This window comes from Typopeltis vanoorti, chromosome 3 (assembly GCF_054136105.1).
Source record: "Typopeltis vanoorti isolate ZY-2024b chromosome 3, IOZ_Tvanoo_1.0, whole genome shotgun sequence".
Taxonomy (NCBI): Eukaryota; Metazoa; Arthropoda; class Arachnida; order Uropygi; family Thelyphonidae; genus Typopeltis; species Typopeltis vanoorti.
The window spans coordinates 87,487,664-87,506,523 of NC_143551.1; the positions used below are offsets into that span (position 1 = coordinate 87,487,664).

General features: G+C 34.6%; 1 protein-coding gene across 1 annotated transcript in view; it reads right to left on the reverse strand.

The window, feature by feature from the left end:
- Positions 1-5,104: 5,104 nt before the first annotated feature.
- The window catches only part of LOC150108356 (U3 small nucleolar ribonucleoprotein IMP4), a 55,615-nt gene continuing 41,859 nt past the window's right edge, over positions 5,105-18,860 (reverse strand). Inside the window, exons 8-9 of the mRNA XM_090415759.1 lie at positions 15,960-16,030; positions 5,105-5,287 (exon numbers count right to left, since the gene is read on the reverse strand). Coding sequence (XP_090271885.1) covers positions 5,154-5,287; positions 15,960-16,030 — 205 coding nt within the window. The 3' untranslated portion in view covers positions 5,105-5,153. The remainder of the gene's footprint in view (positions 5,288-15,959; positions 16,031-18,860) is intronic.

Sequence of the window (18,860 nt, forward strand, 5' to 3'; positions counted from 1 at the left end):
CAACTGCACCATTTAAGAGTACAAAGGCTATTTTTAGTAATATCATGAACTTGCAAGTAGATAACATTTCCACCACACATAAAGAGCATTATGCTTACTCTTTACAAGAAAGAATATTCACAGAGATATTAATACAAACTAAATTGCTACTATTCAAATATACTGCATCTCTTTGAAAAACATAAGATCAGCAATGTGAATAGGAAACCAGAAGGAATGAACAGGTTATTCATGAAAGAGGGCTTGCTACTCAAAAAAGATTACATCTTAAAAACTGAAAGACTACATCAAATGAAGTGAATCAGTGGAACATTAGTGTAGAAGTAAGAGCACAAGCATTTGACAATGGTCAGTGGATAGCAACTTACAATAAATAAAAATAAAAATTATTTATATTTATTGTAACAGTTGAAAGCTAGAGCCAAGTATCTCTACTGTCTCATAAATGAAAGAAAACAAAATGTTGTACATGAAAAATGTCATATGACTGACTTATCTAGAATACTAATATTTCTTGTTACTTTTACTATATTATTTCAAGATATGATGGGGTGGGAAAAAAAAAGATTATGTAACTTATCTGTTACCCTGACTAGCTTAATGGATTATGCTTCCCTCTCCAACCAATAGTGTGTGGGCTGAGATCACACTTTAGGTGGCAGATGTTTATCATTCAGTGACAGATCACTATCCTGCTTTAGATGCCTGAAGGGGCTTGAATAAAGTACTATTTGGTTCCTAGAGTAAGGTTTCTGGATTATTAAACTTTTAGCCTTCCCCTCCCCCATAGTACTTGTATTTCACATTATTAAAAATAATCAAATCCTTTATTTCAATTGTAGCCTCTGAAATGCATTTTCAGAGGCTACAATGAAAGGAAAAAGAAATGCATTTTCCTGTGATACAGAACTAGAATTTATTGCCAAGAAGTGAAGTGAAATATTTACCTGTCTATAACAAAATTAGGTTGAAAAACAGACATAAGCTGCTACACTATATATATATATAGTTTTGAACCAATGTATTTTTCCTATATTGACACATGGATGTGAAACATGAACACTAAATGCAAAGGAAATTCAGAAATTAAGAACAACACAATTTAGTATGGAAAGAAGTATGCTTGGTATCACAAAACTGGATCACAAAAGGAATATGTGGATAAGAAACCAAACCAAAGTCTTTGACATCATAGGAAGAGTGAAACATCTGAAGTGGCAGTGGGCCAGGCATATTGCTTGAAGACAAGATCAACGATGAACAAAAGAAATACTGGACTGGATTCCATGAGAGGAAAATTAACCACGATGCCGACCTAAATCACATTGGATTGATGATATTATCAGATTTGCAGGAGTGACATGGGAAAAGAGAGCCATGGACAGACAGTCTTGGGGTCATCTTGGAAAGGCTTTCATCCAACAGTGAATCGACAATGGCTGATAATGATATATAGTGTCACAATAAACATCCAAGCTTGGTTTCAAAAACTTAACTGTATTTATAAAAAACCAGTGAGCAAGATACCGTACACGCTACCCCAGCATAAATAAACATGGCTGATATGACTGACCATCTGTTTTAAGCTGATGCCCAAATATCTCAGCCATGTTTACTGTAGTGGTATATTTTATATGCAAAATGTGATAGCTAATGTCAGCTTTGAATACAACTGTCAGTAGTCATTATCTCAACAGAAATAGCAATTTCAGCTGATTTTCTAGAATTAATAAGAGGTAACAAAAGCTTAGAATTCCTCACCCCCAGGAAAAGTCTTTATGTATATGTGAAGAACTTTCCATAGCCTTAAAAATTTATACATAATTTATTAAACAAGCAGTGTTCTTCATTGTACAATATGGCCTAAACTTTGTGCTCTTTGAAATGCACTATGCAATCATAACTATTCAGTGCTGTTTTGGTAGACACTTTAATGCCCAGTGTAAGAACACTAAGATCACCATCATGCTTATGTAAGACTGAGGTGCCTTGAAAAAGTATCGGGGAACCCTTAGTCCATCTATAGTACTGATTATACAATAGGTTTACAACCTTTCATTAATGGGATAATTTGTCATCAGTGAAAAATGAAAACCTTTCATTAATGGGATAATTTGTCATCAGTGAAAAAGCAAGCTGACTTACTCTCTTCAAGACACCAAAAAAGTTTTAGAAAGATTGCTGGCAAATCCCTAACGTGAGAAGAGTATCCTAAAGATTGGTGTATTTGGGCTCAGGCCTTAAAAGATGTAAACTAGCATCTTTTAAGGCCATCTCCTAAATTTCCAAAAAATTTGATGGATGAGGAGAGTATAGGTATTATGTGCCAGGAAAAGCTAAAGGTAAATGTTAACTTAAGAAGAGAGATTCTGATGTCTGAGAATTATCATCTCTGATGTGGTATTTTTAAGCATTCTTTTCAGCTTTGGAAATTTATCCCAAAGACATACAGACAATAAAGCCCAAAGATATAAAAAAAAAATAAAATCATGATTGGTCTCCAGAGAAGGGATTCTTTTTCCAGGCTTATCTAATCTGCAGGCTGTCCACAGTAAATGTACTAAAAGGCATCTACAGAGCTATGTCTTGCACATGTGTAGTCAAGATTAAAAGAAAGAAAATCCTTTATACACGGACTTAGCTTATATTTAAATTTTGTTTCAGAATTAAGAATGAGAACAGAGGAAAGGTCATAAAAGTGATGACCTTTATAATGATTAATCAAATTTTGAAATCACCATAAGGAAAAGTTGTATACCTTCATCTTAATTAATATCTTCCTAATATTCATCAGAAGCTGAATAATTTATTATGAGAATTTATACCATTTGACTTCACTTTCATGTTCAGTTTTTTTTTTAGGAAAAAAAAGTTTTACTTATGTTTAACTGGAATTATGGCCAATATACTATTATGTCTATCGAACGCATGTTGTTTCTATTTTGCAGGGATAAAATCCTAACCATCTTTGTATTAGGATGACTAACTGACTTCAGTTAAGATCTTCATAAATGTTCCTCTGATTTTCTAGGTAAAATTCAAACCAACCAAGCCAGCTCTTTCCATCAGTGGTGTCCTACTAATTGTGTAGCCATCTTTGACTGGCTAACATAATTATCCTCACCTGAAAAGGATTAATAAAACTACTTTATAGCATAGACAGAACTTGAACTTTTCCAGTCCAGTCAACTGATGCACAAAAAACCTCTTAGCCACACACACACACACATATATATATATATATATATATATATATATATATATATATATATATATATATACACACACACACACACATGGCTAAGACCTTTTACACAATCTTGGATAAAGGATAAACAAGAACATAATTTCTTGGCAAGTATAATTTACTTTGTATCCAAATGAAAAAAAAATAAAAATTCTTCAACTATCTCTGAGCCTTCACATCATTTGCTTCAGTATTTTAATAATAACATGATACACCTTTTTGCTCCTTGTACAATATATGGATAATATATGAGTTTGCATTAATTCAAACCTTGGTATATTTATTGGCCTAGCTCCCACTGATGAGGCCTCAATGAAGGTCGAAACTGGTTTGGGTAGTGACCTTTCCCACAATGCACAGCAATATACACATATCCAAATGGAAATGTGCTTTACATTATACAATATTGAAGCAAATGATGTGAAGTCAGTCTGTTATAAGCATTTTTTCAATACTAAATCACTGAATAATTGCTGAACAAATTTGGTATATGAAAATCAGCAAGAACAAGACAAACTATATAAACATCAGTCTAATTCTAAATAGCAAACCTACAGAACAGTAATAATTTTCACAATTTAGATACAGTTTTTAGTAAATAGGACAAACTAAATTGTAAAAAAATATCTAATGGAATGGAATAAAAAGTTGTGGTGGAAATCCAGTTAAATAAAATGAATATGAAAAATGGGGAATATAGAGAGAATACACACACATAAACTGACAGACACAGTAGACAGTAAATAGGATTAAATGACTGGAATCATTGCATCAGTTAGGTTTTTATCATGCAATGCAAAGGGGAGGGGGATGATGACAAAAAAAGAGGGAGAAATAAGCTAAAAAGACAAATACTTATGAAAATAGCAGTTTATAAGAAGCATTTGAACCAATTTTTAATACTTAGTTTAAGAAAGAAAGAGAGAGAGAGAGAGAGAGAGAGAGAGAGAGAGAGAGAGAGAGATTAACCAACTATACAAGAGTTGTGAAGAAATTTTGGAACATTAGTTTGACAGCTAACACTTTTCTTAAATGATTGGTAAGTTCTAATTACATGTTCCTTAAATATTAAAGACCAAGTAATCAGAACTACTCTAAGACAATACAGATATTTAAGTTGATCACACTGGAGTACTAACAAATAAAAGCTTGATGAAAGATTATAGGAAAGCAATAATAACCTTTGTGGTGGAATCGACTGTAGACTTTATAAAGTCATTCCAAGAAATAATGGCAACGAATTAACAATAATGTCCTCGTTAAGAGTCAAAATTGATGCAAGTATCTGTATTCAATGAGAGTGAAATGACAACACAGACAACTCTCATAACAACAAACAGTTATACGAATTTCTTTACTATAATTTAATGAAATATACATTGCATAGAATACACTTCGTCTTCTATTAGAATCAATGTTCTTCAGCAAATGCAAACTTGTAATGAACAAAAGTATGTTATTCTTTTGTTCACACTCACTAAAAGTTTACTATATTGACAGTTAACTCTATATGCATCAAAAACTTCAAGGTTCTTGAAATATGTTGATTTAATCTGATTATTTTATGAAAGAACTTATCAATAATTTTTTTAGTGATGGCTCAATTACAGTTTTATAATGGCTACAAAACTAAAAAACTGAATTTAAGGAAATGCCAAATTGATAATGTCATTTTACACTAAATCAAACTGTCTCACTCATTATGGAATCCATGGAAAAATGTACACTACCTGTATTTTATGTACAGAAGATGAACATTTATGAAACACTGTTACATAAAACAATAAAACTACTGCATATATTCTCACTTTTTTCACCATCCTTCTGATGCTGATATGAAATGAAGAAATCAGGTCACCACTTATGAAAACAATTTTACTGTACATATGAAAACAGTTTTGTTACATTATGAATCTTCTAAAAGTCCTGGTTCATCACTTAATAATTTTCGTTTCTTTGCAGTATTCATGTACGGTCTCAGAACCCACTCAACATCTGCAGAAGCTTCTTCATCAATTGTACCCAGTTTAATTTCATACACTAAAAAAAATTGAATCAAACCATAAATAAATATTTATGACTATACTGCTTGTTTCAAAAACATTTTACTAATGCTGCCATTATTTAAAATGAAAAAAAGATAAGTAACTAATTGTAACACCTGAAATAAAGAATTAAATTTAATTAAAAATAATTAACATTAACACATTGACTGCCATTGGGCTAATGTATAAACTTGCTGTCAGTGCCAATACACTGATATTGTTGTGAATACAAGATAACTTGTAGTTGGTGTCCTAATATAGATTGCCAACTATTAGTTATCTCATACTTGGCAGTCAGCATGTTAAAACATGAGAGTTTTCCCTCTCATCACCATCAAATTCCCAATATGTACTTTTATGGAGCATGCAGTATACTATGATAGTGTTCTGCATGATTGAGGTTATAAAATTACTAGCTTCCTAACAGTTTTCTTCCATATTAATCAATTCTTTATCACATCTCCATGTGTCACAAGATGTAAAATTTTGATCTTCTAAGGCAGTGTTTCTCAACCTGTTTCCACTTGCGTACCCCTTTTAAACCCATTTCTATAAATTGTACCCCTTGTTTTTAAAATAGCTGCTTTTAAATACTGACACTTTTGTTCAGTGCCTATCTTAATATAAAATAGTGGTAATGAGTTGGGAAAGGAAAATTACTACACTAAAAGTACAAACCACAGATTTAATTTTACAATATTTGTAACAAAGAAATAAGTATAGCTTCATGTTAATACTGATAATGATTATCAAGTATTTAACAAACTTTTGATTTATTATTATTAATAATATTTATTTGTTATCTGAAAAGTCTGTAATAATTGAGATACAGTCTTAAATCGGGACTTGCATTAAGCTCGTTGCAGTACTTATTTTTTATGAAGGTGTAAGAAGCCATTAGTGGTGATTCAAACTTAACATTTATTGTTCCATAACTAACACTTTGCATTTTGTTTACTTTACTTGTTTTTCTGCCATTACTGATTATTTTTCATGTACCCCTGAACGGCCCAGCACATACCCCCAGGGGTATGCATACCACCAGTTGGGAACCAATGTTCTAAGGCATTACTACCTGCATCAATTCACCTAGACCTCGGTCATCTTCTTGACCTTTTTCCTGCCATCTTGTCATTTGTTTTGCTATGCTTTCTCCTCCTCACACTTTCTTGAATACTAACAAAATCAAGCTCATTTTTAATATCTTCATTTTTAACATGATTCTACTACTGACTGTATATTTACTTCCCCAATTCTTCTTAGAGATTTGATCAACTATTTTACAGTAAATGCTCACTACTGTCAACCCCTTGGACCAGAGAAATGATTATAGTGTAAGGTTTGCTACAATGAAATTAGAGATAAAAAAAAGACTATATTTTTTTTCCTCTTCTGCCACTCCATTTGTATGCAACAAAAGAAATGGTGGGAAAGAGAACAGAAGAAATGGCAAGAATACATTGATGACAGAACAAAGGTGTCTCAAGGACTATACATAAAACACACAAAATGACAACATGGAAAAGTACAAATACAAAAAATAATGGGAAAAGTAAGAAAGAAAACTAGAAGAGTATGAAATTATGAAATGAAAATTCAGAATTAGAATTAAAATTTTGAAATGTTATGTTACCTTAAATTAATGTCACTCACCTGAAATCTTGATAAACTAAATATGCATAGGCTGTATCATTAAAAATCAAAAGACAACCTGAAAATTTCAGCAGTCAATCAACTTTTTAACTTCAGTTACAAAGAGAAGAGGGAACAGTAATTAGCACAGCTGATGTGAACAAGTCAACATCCTGACTAGACAATGATTCAATGAAAGACAGCTGGCATAAATTGATATTATTCTCTTGGAACTGTAAATTAAAGATATATGGCACAACACACTTATTTGTTTAATTCAGGGTAACAGTTTTTTTTGTGTATAAATGATTCTTTACCTATAAAGTAAAAAAAAAAAAAAAAACTATTCTAATTTAGAATTAATTAAATTAATTTTTTTAATATTTAATATTTTATTTACTATTTAAACAGTTTAAAACTGTTTCATTTTTAATGAGATAGTTTGTATATATTTAGTTCATTATTCAGACTGCAGGCAAGTGACAATAATTTAAACTAATATAACATTTGAAATTTAAACATTAATTCTGTATTTTCATTTTTAGAATTTCATATTCATCTAGTTCTTTCTTATTTCTGCCACTATTGTTTGCATTTGCACTTTTTTTCATGGTGTCGTTTGCATTTTTTATATTTGGTTGTTGCTGTAAATCCTTCATTTTCTATCATCAACATACGATTTCCCACAATTTTCTTCATTTCATTTCCATAATTTCATTAACTGTATTTACTACAGTTTGCTTTATTATTTTCCCATGATCTTAGTTCTCTTTCCTACAGTTCCCTTATTTACCCCATTTTCCATATGTGTGGTTCTTGGGATAATACACAGTTCTGTCATCAATATATGATTTCCTTTTACTAACTGCAATGTTATTCAGATGAAATTCAATTTGTTAACACTGAAGGCCGAGTCTTTGTTGTTCATAATAGCACGCTTAAAAAAGTAGCAATTCCACATAATTTAGTCTGGGATCAGTTCATACTTCAATATAGCAAGTCATTTTGGTAGAGCTGTGTTCACTGTAATCCATAAGTTAAAAATGGTTTAAGTGCCACCTTGTTGTGTACTGTTAGTTGAGTGTTTTGGCTAACCCATATAAAACAAGAAAATAAGTATTTTACTTGTTTTTTATGGGTTTTGACTTTTCTAAGTATGGAGGTATAAAAGTCTTACAGTGGCTGCACTGCATAGTTCAGAAGGCCTGGACAGGTTGACAAATTCCAGATGATTGAAGTAGAGCTCTCACAGTACCCATATATAAAAAGGGAAATAAAAATGAATGTGAGAATTACAGAGGTATTTTTCTACTGAGTGTTCCTGGTAAGATTTATGCAAGTATACTTTAGAAACAGTTCAGAAGGATTGTGGAAGAAAAGCTTGGTGAAGAACAAGCTGGATTCAGGCCAAATAGAGGCGCTGTAGGATCAGATCTTCACTTTATGACAAACAGTTGAGAAATCATGGGAATATAACAAAGATCTGTATTTAAGTTTCACAGATCTGGAAAAGGCATATGACAAGGTGCCAAGAGAGAAGCTATTCAATATGCTACAGTTATATGGTGTCAATGGGGCATTATATCAAGCAATACTTAGTCTTTATTTGAGTTGTAAGTCAGCAGTTAGAACTGAAGGAAGTACAGGAAGACAGTTTAATGTTAAATCTGGTATCAGACAAGGATGTACATTATCCTCTCTGTTAATCATTTATCTATATGGATCACGTTATGAAGGAAAGTGGTATTAAGTCTGATATTGGAGATGTTAACCTCAGCTCTTTGCTTTATGCGAATGATGTTATACTTCTAAATAAATTCACTACAAGTCTGCAAGATTTCCTGACTAAATTGAATAACTGTTGTAATAGATATGGTATGAAGGTCAGCAATAACAAGACAAAGGCAATGAAAATAGGCAGAAGCAATGAAAATATCAACTGCATTGTGAATGGAGAACGTATAGAACAAGTGAAACATTTCAGTACTTAGGCACGATTTTTAGTGAAGATGGTAAATTAAATATGGAAATAGACAACAGAATCAACAAAGCTGGTATGGTAGAAAGTCAACTGAATAAATTTATATGGAATAAGAGAGAAATTAGCCAAAACATTAAATTAGTTGTATACAAGACAGTGTTCAAGCCAATTTTAACTTATGGATCTGAGAGCTGTGTCAAAAGTAAAACACTTGACCAAAGACTAGAAAACACAGAAATGAGGGTCCTGAGAAAGATTAGGGGCACGAACAGATGGCATCAATGGCAATATCATATTAAAAATGAGGATATTTGGAAAGAACTTGACATCATTGTTAGCATCAAGGAATGTGTTAGCAGACTAATCTCTGGTGGTATGGTCACTTAAACATAATGGGCGAGGAAAGATTAGAAAAACATGTGTTCTCTGCCAGGTTGGCAGGAAAAAAGACCCAGAGGAAGACCAAGATATAGGTGAATTGATACGATAAAAAATGCCTTAAAAGATAGAAATATAAGATCTGATAATGTGGGAGTCTTGACAGGTAACAGACTGATTTAGAGGAAAATTGTAGATAGGAAGTTAGTAGTGATATAAATTTTTCATGTTGTACTATCATATCTGTACACCCTTTGATGGTACATGGCAGGAATTGATGATGATGATGAATTTGAAAGAATAAATCTACTGAATGCAGATGGTATGTGGGTGACTGATGTAGAAATGATTGTTCAGTTAATGATTAGCCATTCTGCTAAACCTATCAACCTAATATATGCAACATTGAACTCATACACTAAAGAGATAGCAGTGGAAGAAGTACTAGAGCTGTTGCACAAATGAATTAGAATTCTGCAATAGGAACTAATGAATTTCCTTAACCAGGCTAAATAATTCAGGCCCACAGGAGTGGAAAGAATGTATGATAATCGCATTGCACAAGGGTGGTGCAAAGACTGATGTATCCAAGTATCAACAAATCAGTATCCCAGGAGTGGTGGTAAAGATTTTGGAAAAGTTGGTTAGGGCTCACATCCAGAAATTGAGTTGACAGAGAATCTCTACTTTGCAATGAACAGCATGGGTTTACTAAGGGAAGGTCATGTTTTAGCAACTTGCTCACATTTTATATAATATAATAATGTATAATAGACTATATAATATATTAATGTTACCACCGAGTTAGACAATGGCAATGGATACACCATGATACTGTTGGATTTTGCTAAGGCTTTTGACAGAATACAGCATGGAAGACTGTTGCATAAATTGGAGAATATGGGATTAGATTATAAATTATTGGTATAAATAAGAGGATGGCTGACTGACTGACAGTCATGAAAAAGTCATATATTGAAGGTGTGAATCTGCAAGATTCAAGATAACCGGTGGTGTGCCTCAAGGATCAGTGCTTAGTCCATTGTTATTCAATTTGTACATTAATGACATTGCGAAGGACATACAGCTATTTGCTGATAATGCAAAGATAAGTAAGAGTAATCAGGAGTGCTGCTGATATGCAGTACTTGCAGAATGATTTGAATAGGCTGGAATTGTGGGTATGTGAAAATGGTTATCAGCTCAATGTTAGTAAATGTAAGATGCATTTTGGCATGATTAGATATCCAATGTCAGGGGGGTGCTTAAGGGTCAAAGGTGTAGAACTGAGAGGAGACCTCCACATAGCCTTTAACGGAATGTGGAGAACCGACCAGGGCTTCTGACCTAATGTCCAATCCTCACCTTCTCGTTGTACACCCTGTTGGGTATCTACTTGGATACTGAACGAACGAGGATGGGCTGGCAATTTGGGATTTAGCCGACCAAATTGTATTCTTATTAGTTAAACCAAAATAAAAAATGATGGTACAACATGACAGAATTTCATGCCGGCTGGGGGCATCGCCCGGTTAAACAAGGCCCCCGTTGTTTTCGCCAGGGAACCAGGGCAAACAGCGAAAAGTCAGCTACTGGAATAAATCTGAAAACAAACCCCAACTCAACATCACCAGAGTTAAAGATCGGTACTATCAACGTAACAAGCCTGAATGGCAAAGAAATGGAGCTAGCTGAGGAATTAGATAAGTACCAAATCTACATAATAGGGGTGACTGAAACAAAAAAGACTAAAACTGGTGAGATCTTTCTGAGCAATAAATACAAAATGTTATATTCAGGCAATGACAATCAAGGAAAAGAAGGAGTGGCCATAGTATTCAACACAAAATACGAGGCTAATCTTCTTGAATGGCAGTCAGTCTCAAGTAGAGTAATGTGGGCAAATATGAGAATGGGGAACTGGACAATGAGACTTATTTGTGCCTATGGTCGCACAGAAGGTTCTACTAAGGTAGAAGTGGAGGAATTTTTTTGATGCTTTAGAGAAAGCAACAGACACAATGAAAAATGAAAAGTTGGTCCATGTTGGGGATCTATATAGCAGAGTAGGAAATGATTGTGAGACATACAAAAATATTTTGGGAAAATTTGGAGAAAAGAGCAAAGCTAATAATAATGGCAAATATCTGTTGGATTTCTGCTCAGGACATGGACTGGTTATTACTAACACCATGTTCCAACATAAAAATGTGCACAAATTCACATGGAGAGAAGAGGCTAGGAAAAGAAAAGTCTCATTGACTATGTCATTGTTGATAGTGATGTTTTCTCCCTGGTGCAGGACACCAGAGTGTACAGAGGATTTGAAATTGGAAGTGATCACTATTTAGTCTTGAGCAGGATAAAATTGAATTTCATATTGAAAAGAATAACATGTAAGAAAGTTTTAAAGCGAATAAAAGTTGAGCAGCTCTCAGATGTGAACTGTAGACTAAAATACACAAAGATTATTGAAGAACAAATGAAAGAGTTTGAGAACAGGGACCAAATCTTGAGATTCAGTGGCAAACTCTGAAGAAAACATTGATTGATTCTGCCAGAGAGGCATGTGGTGAGGTTGTCTGTAAGGATAAAAAAATCAGAATTCCCTGGTGGACACAGGAAGTTAAAGAGGCAGTGAAGGAAAAGAAGAAAGCATATCAAAAGTTCCTGTCAAATATGTCAGCTTGTGCTCTTAGAGAATATAGAGACAAATGCAAGAATGCTAAACACTGTGTAAAACTAGCTAAACAAAAGTAATGGGAGGACTTTGGCAAGAATATAGAAAATAAATATCAAGAAGGTGATATTTATTTTCTATATTTATGATAAAGGTGACATGAAAACGGGAGAAAAAGATATCCTTGAAGTATGGAGTAATTACTTTGAAAAACTGCTAAATGAAACAAGCAGTGATTACAGCACAGTGGTAAAAAACACTGACCTGGCATGCAGTCAGGAATACATATCCATACTTGAAGTAGAAAAAGCCATCAAAGGCTTGAAATGTGGAAAGGCAGCAGGAGTAGATGATATTCAACCAGAAATGCTGAAGTATGGTGGTATAAGAGTCTTACAGTGGCTGCACTGCATAGTTCAGAAAGCCTGGACAGAGGGACGAATTCCCGATGATTGGAGTAGAGCTCTCATAGTACCCATATATAAAAAGGGAAATAAAACTGCATGTGAGAATTACAGAGGTATTTCCCTACTGAGTGTTCCTAGCAAGATCTATGCAAGTATACTTGAGAAACGGTTCAGAAGAATTGTGGAAGAAAAGCTTGGTGAAGAACAAGCTGGATTCAGGCCAAATAGAGGCTGTCAGGATCAGATCTTCACTTTACGACAAATAGTCGAGAAAGCATGGGAATATAACAAAGATCTGTATTTAAGTTTTGTCGATTTGGAAAAGGCATATGACAAGGTGCCAAGAGAGAAGCTATTCAATACGCTGCAGTTATATGGTGTCAATGGGGCATTATATCAAGCAATACTTAGTCTTTATTTGAGTTGTAACTCAGCAGTTAGAATTGAAGGAAGTACAGGAAGATGGTTTAATGTTAAATCTGGTGTGAGACAAGGATGTACATTATCCCCTCTGTTATTCATTATCTATATGGATCACGTTATGAAGGAAAGTGGTATTGAACCTGATATCAAAATTGGAGATGTTAATGTCAGCTCTCTGCTTTATGCAGACGATGTTATACTTCTAAATAAATCTGCTACAAGCCTGCAAGATTCTCTGACGAACTTGAATAGCTGTTGTAATAGATATGGTATGAAGGTCAGCAATAAAATGACAAAGACAATGAAAATAGGCAGAATCATTGAAAATGTCAACTGTGTTGTGAATGGAGAACCGATGGAACAAGTAAAACATTTCAGCTACTTAGGCACCATTTTTACTGAAGATGGTAAATTAAACATAGAAATAGACAACAGAATCAGCAAAGCTGGTATGGTAGGAAATCAATTGAATAAATTCATATGGAATAAGAGAGAAATTAGTCGGAACACTAAATTAGCTTTATACAAGACAGTGTTCAAACCAGTTTTAACTTATGGATCTGAGAGCTGGGTCAGAAGTAAAACACTTGACCAAAGACTAGAGACCACAGATATGAGAGTCCTGAGAAAGATTATAGGCGTGAACAGATGGCATCAATGGCAATATCATATTAAAAATGAGGATATTAGGAAAGAACTTGACATTGTCAGCATCCAGGAATGTGTTAGCAGAGCTAATCTCAGGTGGTATGGTCACTTAAACAGAATGGGCGAGGAAAGATTAGCAAAACAAGTGTTCTCTGCCAGGTTGGCAGCAAAACGACCCAGAGGAAGACCAAGATATAGGTGGATTGATACGGTACAAAGTGCTTTAGACGATAGAAACATAAGATCTGATAATGTTGGAGTCTTGACAAGTAACAGACTGATTTGGAGGAAAATTGTAGATAGGAAATTAATAATGATGTAATTTTTTTCATGTAGTACTATCATATCCTGTACACCCCTTGAGGGTACATGGCAGGAATTTGATGATGATGATGATATTAAACTGGTGGGATTATGCTAGAAGAAACTGATCAGGCTAGGGATCTTGGATTTTTAGTAGACAGGAAGTTGAAGTTCAAGGGTCACATAGCAAAAACTAAATATAACTGAGAGAATAATTGCAATGCTGAAACAAATCTTCACATATAAAGGAATCATTTTGATTGTTTACACTTAGACTATTGCATGCAGATCTGGTCTCCTGGTTTCTGTGGTGATTCTGATAGAATGGAGAGAGAGAGAGAGAGAGAGAGGGGGGGGGGATGCAAAAGAGTGTCAAAATTAATATTAGGATTGTGGAATACTGCTTATGAAGGCTGCAGACACTAGCAAACATGAGAAACAACGGTGTATGATTGATGCTTACAAACTTCTGAAAGGGTTATACAGAATTTCAGTAGATGGAATTTTTCATTTTATGGAGGCCAGGAAAAGAATGCAAGGGTATCCTTGAAAGATTTTTCTCTCATAGAGTGGTGAATGACTGAAATGGGTTGGCAGTAGAAGTTCTTGGCGCAAGTAGCATGAATGGATTGAGGCCATATTATTTTTTGATTGATTGAGACCATATTATTCGCACCAGCTGTGCTGGTGCGAATAATATGGCCTCAATCAATAAGTTCCTGACTCCCCGAACACTCTCTTAATAATAATAATATAACATATAAGAATCAGACCTTTTGCAGCAATACTTGACATATGGAAAGTTATATTTAACTTTTCAAAATTATAAAGTTTACTTGCACTTGTTCTGGAAGGTATTGCAATGTAAAAAGAACTAATTATCAGTGTCACCATGCTTATTCTGTTTTAAAAATGACTATGGTATTAAGTGATACATCATTAAGTAGAGTGGAGAAAGCATTTGTTGGTCACACAACAAGTATATAGGACTTTTTTTTTTTTTTTTTTTTTTCTTTGTGACCATATATGCATTTGGAAGAACAACCAAATTTGTTCTTCCAAATGCATTGAATATTAATACTATTGTAGGAAGTTTTTAGTACTGAGACCAAATTGTAATAAAAGAGTTTATTAAAAATAAACAATTAAAACCCAACAAGTTTCATGTGTCATAAGACTTACATCATCAGGAGTAGAGGTACATAAAAGTTTCCCACAACAAAAGCCTATTAACAATTAATTACACATATTTGATGTTTTTTTATAATAACTTCACAACTGTTAAAGAATTGATAAACCAAAATACTTGTTGCTATCACATTCTGTGTATCACACATGCTGTATCTCAGGTCTGTGGCAGTTAAATTTTTGATGAAAGCAGACCATACATGATGTAAAATAAGCCTTGATTTTTATTGCATTGTGTAGGGATCCTAAGCATTTGTGAAGCGTCTTTAAATTTTCTTGTGAAACAGTTATTAATATATGACATTTTTGTTTTTTTTGCCAGAGTACTCGATGGCCAGTAGTGGTTGTGTGGAATGCCAGGTCTGTAGCACTATCCCTGATGATGTAAGTCTTACGATGCACGAAACTGTGGTCTTAATACCGTAAACTTCCTACAGAACTGCTTAACCACAGAAACCTACATATGGAAGCTGATGGGGTGCCTATGGTCTAAAGTAAGACAACTAGAAAAATTATGCATCATGCAGAGGAAGACCAAGATATGAGTGGATTGATATCGATACAGTAAAAAGTGACTTTGAAGATAAAAATAAGATCTGATTATGTTGGAGTCTTGATGGTAACAGATTAATTTGGAGGAAAATTGTAGATAGGAAGTTAGTAAAGATGCAAGTTTTTCATGTAGTACTATCATATCCTGCACTTGTTAGGAATTTGATGATGAAAACAAACTAGGCAGAGAACAGATGCAATTAACAAAACATGGCTATCATGTATCACCATGTAAAAGAGACAAGTCGTTAGAGAAAGTCCATTTCTGATTAATGAGATAGATTTAAAAAAATATGGATGGACTAAAGGCTAGTTAATCTGGAAACCACTGTCTTTATCCTAAATGTGATTTTTTTTCCCCCATACTAATTCAACCTACTAATAAACAGAACAGTGCTACCATTTAACACACACACTTTTTATCTGTTTAAAATGCACAAATTCTTTATGATCTAATGCAAGTAACAGTGCTTACATTTCATTTCGAATCGTGGTCCAACTTCAGCAAGCTGAATTTCCTTTTCGACTTTTCTATAAACATGTTGCCTACAAAACAATTTAATGAGTTGTGTGAAAATCATGAACTTTTCAAAAAGCATTAAAAATAACAAAATATACTGAAAACACACACATACAAAAAAATCTTTTATCCTATAGTGCCTTTTGTTATTCAGTATTAGTATTCATTCAACCTTTTGAAAATATAAAAAATATATGAATAAATTTTAAAATATGGTAGACTTGAAATTATTCAGGATGATTGAGAAAATAAATCACCATCCTAGATTAGATAGCTTACAACAGATTAAAAAAATAAATATTTTGTTTTTGGAAAAAAAAAAATAAAATAAAATAAACAAAAAAAAAAGTATTTAGTGCTGATTTATATTAAAGTGTCACCCCCCCCCCTTTTTTTTTATTTTGGAAAAACGATGATGCCCTAATTCATTCCAGATTTTTTTTTTCCCCTTACAGCATCTAACATCGACTTTTCTGGAATATTTAGCATTATTGTTAAAAATAATTGAATGATTGTTATGTCGAATGAGTATTATGATATAAACAAAACAAAACAAAACAAACAAATATATATATATATATATAAATTAAACTAACATAATGGTCAGTTTTGACATCTCCTCTTGTGTAGAGGCTTAAGTGCTGTGAGGACATTATGTTGGAGGTTTAATGGATTTTTTACAACACTCAAAAAGAATTAAAATAGAATTTAATACTTCCTATATTTCGTCCTAGTCACTAGGACATCTACGGGGATTACAAAAACAATTAATGTAACATGCACACAAAAACTTACAATACTAAGCCCAACCACGTGGGTGACACTAAAGTCCTATCTAGGTGGAGCGCCCTCTAAGGGCGGTAGTAGGTGGCCTGGAATGCAAGGTGGGACCTCTGGTGATGAGTGTTTCCCAAATCTTCGGAAGCTTAATGCAACCGTATTTGTTAAGATTTGGTTGGTTTCTGAGAGCTGCTGCTGCTTCTAAGAAAAGTCTCTCTTTCTTGAATTTGCTGTGGTGGAGCATGGTGGTTTTCTTCCATGATACTCTGTGGGTGGTGTCCAAAACATGGTCAGCCAAGCCTGAATGGCCATAGTTGTGTTTAACGATGTATGACTTGTGTTCCTCCAGGCGGATGGATGCTGATCTGCCTGTCTGTCCAAAGTATGCAAGCTTACAGGAACAGGGTACTTTGTAAACTCCAGGCAGAGAGAGAGGATGGAGCTGATCTTTCGTAGAACAGATAAGGGTAGCAAGTTTGCAGTAGGGCTTATATGCTGTGTGTAGGTTATGCTTGTTTAGTATCTTGGCTATTTTATCCGAAGTGCCTCGGATGTAGGGTATGGTGATGGCATTTTAAAATCTTGTTGACGAGAGGGACGGGGAATGGGGGAGGAATTGATTATTTTTTTGATACTGTGTTCGCTGTAGTCATTGGAGAGGAAAGTTCTGTGTATGTGGTTAAGCTCAGTAGTGAGGGCAGTTCCACTGGAACAAAGATTGTGGGCTCTCTTGGTAAGGGTTTTAATGATGCCATATTGTTGTGAGGGGTGGTGGTGGGAGAGTTTGTGAATGTATCTGCCTCTGTGTGTGGGTTTTCTGTATACGGTGAAGGCAAGTGTATCATTAGGCAGGCGCGTGACTAAGGTGTCTAGGAAGGGTAAACAATTGTTCTTTTCCTTTTCCATAGTAAACTGGATTCTTGGATGTAGGCTATTGAGATGACCGAGGAAGGGGTCTAACGTGTCTGGGCCATGAGGCCAAATAGAGAACACATCATCTACATATCTTAGCCAGATAGAAGGTTTGAGTGGGGCTGAGTCTATGGCTCATTTTTCGAAATCTTCCATATAGTAATTGGCAAGGGGGGGGGAGGGGGGAACCCATGGTGGTTCCCTCTATCTGCTTGTAGATTTTGTTATTCCAAGAGAAATACCCAGAGTTGATGGCAAAGGAAAAGAGATCTAAGATATCAGAGGGGAAAACGTTTTCTAAGAGAGATAAAGTGTCAGTTAAAGGAATATTGGTAAACAAAGAGGAGATATCAAAGCTTACTAATATGTCTGTATTATTCAAGGTTAAATTTTCTGTGAGGGCTTTAAAGTGGGTCGAGTTTTTTATATAGGAAGCTGAATTTCCGCTGAGGGGGGACAGAGAGTTGGCCAGCTGTTTAGAGTCTGTAACAAGGTGCATTGGTGGCATCTACTATACGTCTGAGTGGGGAATTGGGTTTGTGGATTTTTGGTAAACCGTATATTCGGGGGGGATGGGAGCGGAAAGGTTTAAGTTTTTTCATGACGTCAGGGGGCCAGGAGGTTACTTTTTTAAGTAAGATTTTTAATTTCTTAACTTGTGTTTTTGTGGAGTCGTGTTCTAGCGGGATGTAGGTAGCGCGATCGCGGAGGATAATGTTCATTTTACGATTGTATTTGCTGGTATTAAGAACAACTGTGGCATTACCCTTATCCGCTCTGGTGATGACGATACTTTTTTCTTTGCATAGTTTCTGGAGAGCCAAGCGTTGGGCATAAGATAAGTTACTTTTTGGAGGCGAAGAGTGAGCAAGGATGTTGGCTACGTCGAGTCTGATGTTGTTTTCTACCTCCGACGGTAAGCGACAATGGAGCGGTTGAATTTGTGGTTGTGGTTTGTCTTTAACCAGGTTGCTGTATTTCTTGACGTGTTTGTTTTTTATTTTTTGAAATTCTCTCTGTGCGGAAGTTTCCAGACAGTAACAAACTTCTCTTCCAAAAGGCTCAACGAGGATGCCATCAGCACCCTTTGTCTCGGCCGTAATTTTGCCATCGCCCTGAAAGAAGTGCCGGTGCTCGATGTAATGGTTAACGTCGAACGGGGGA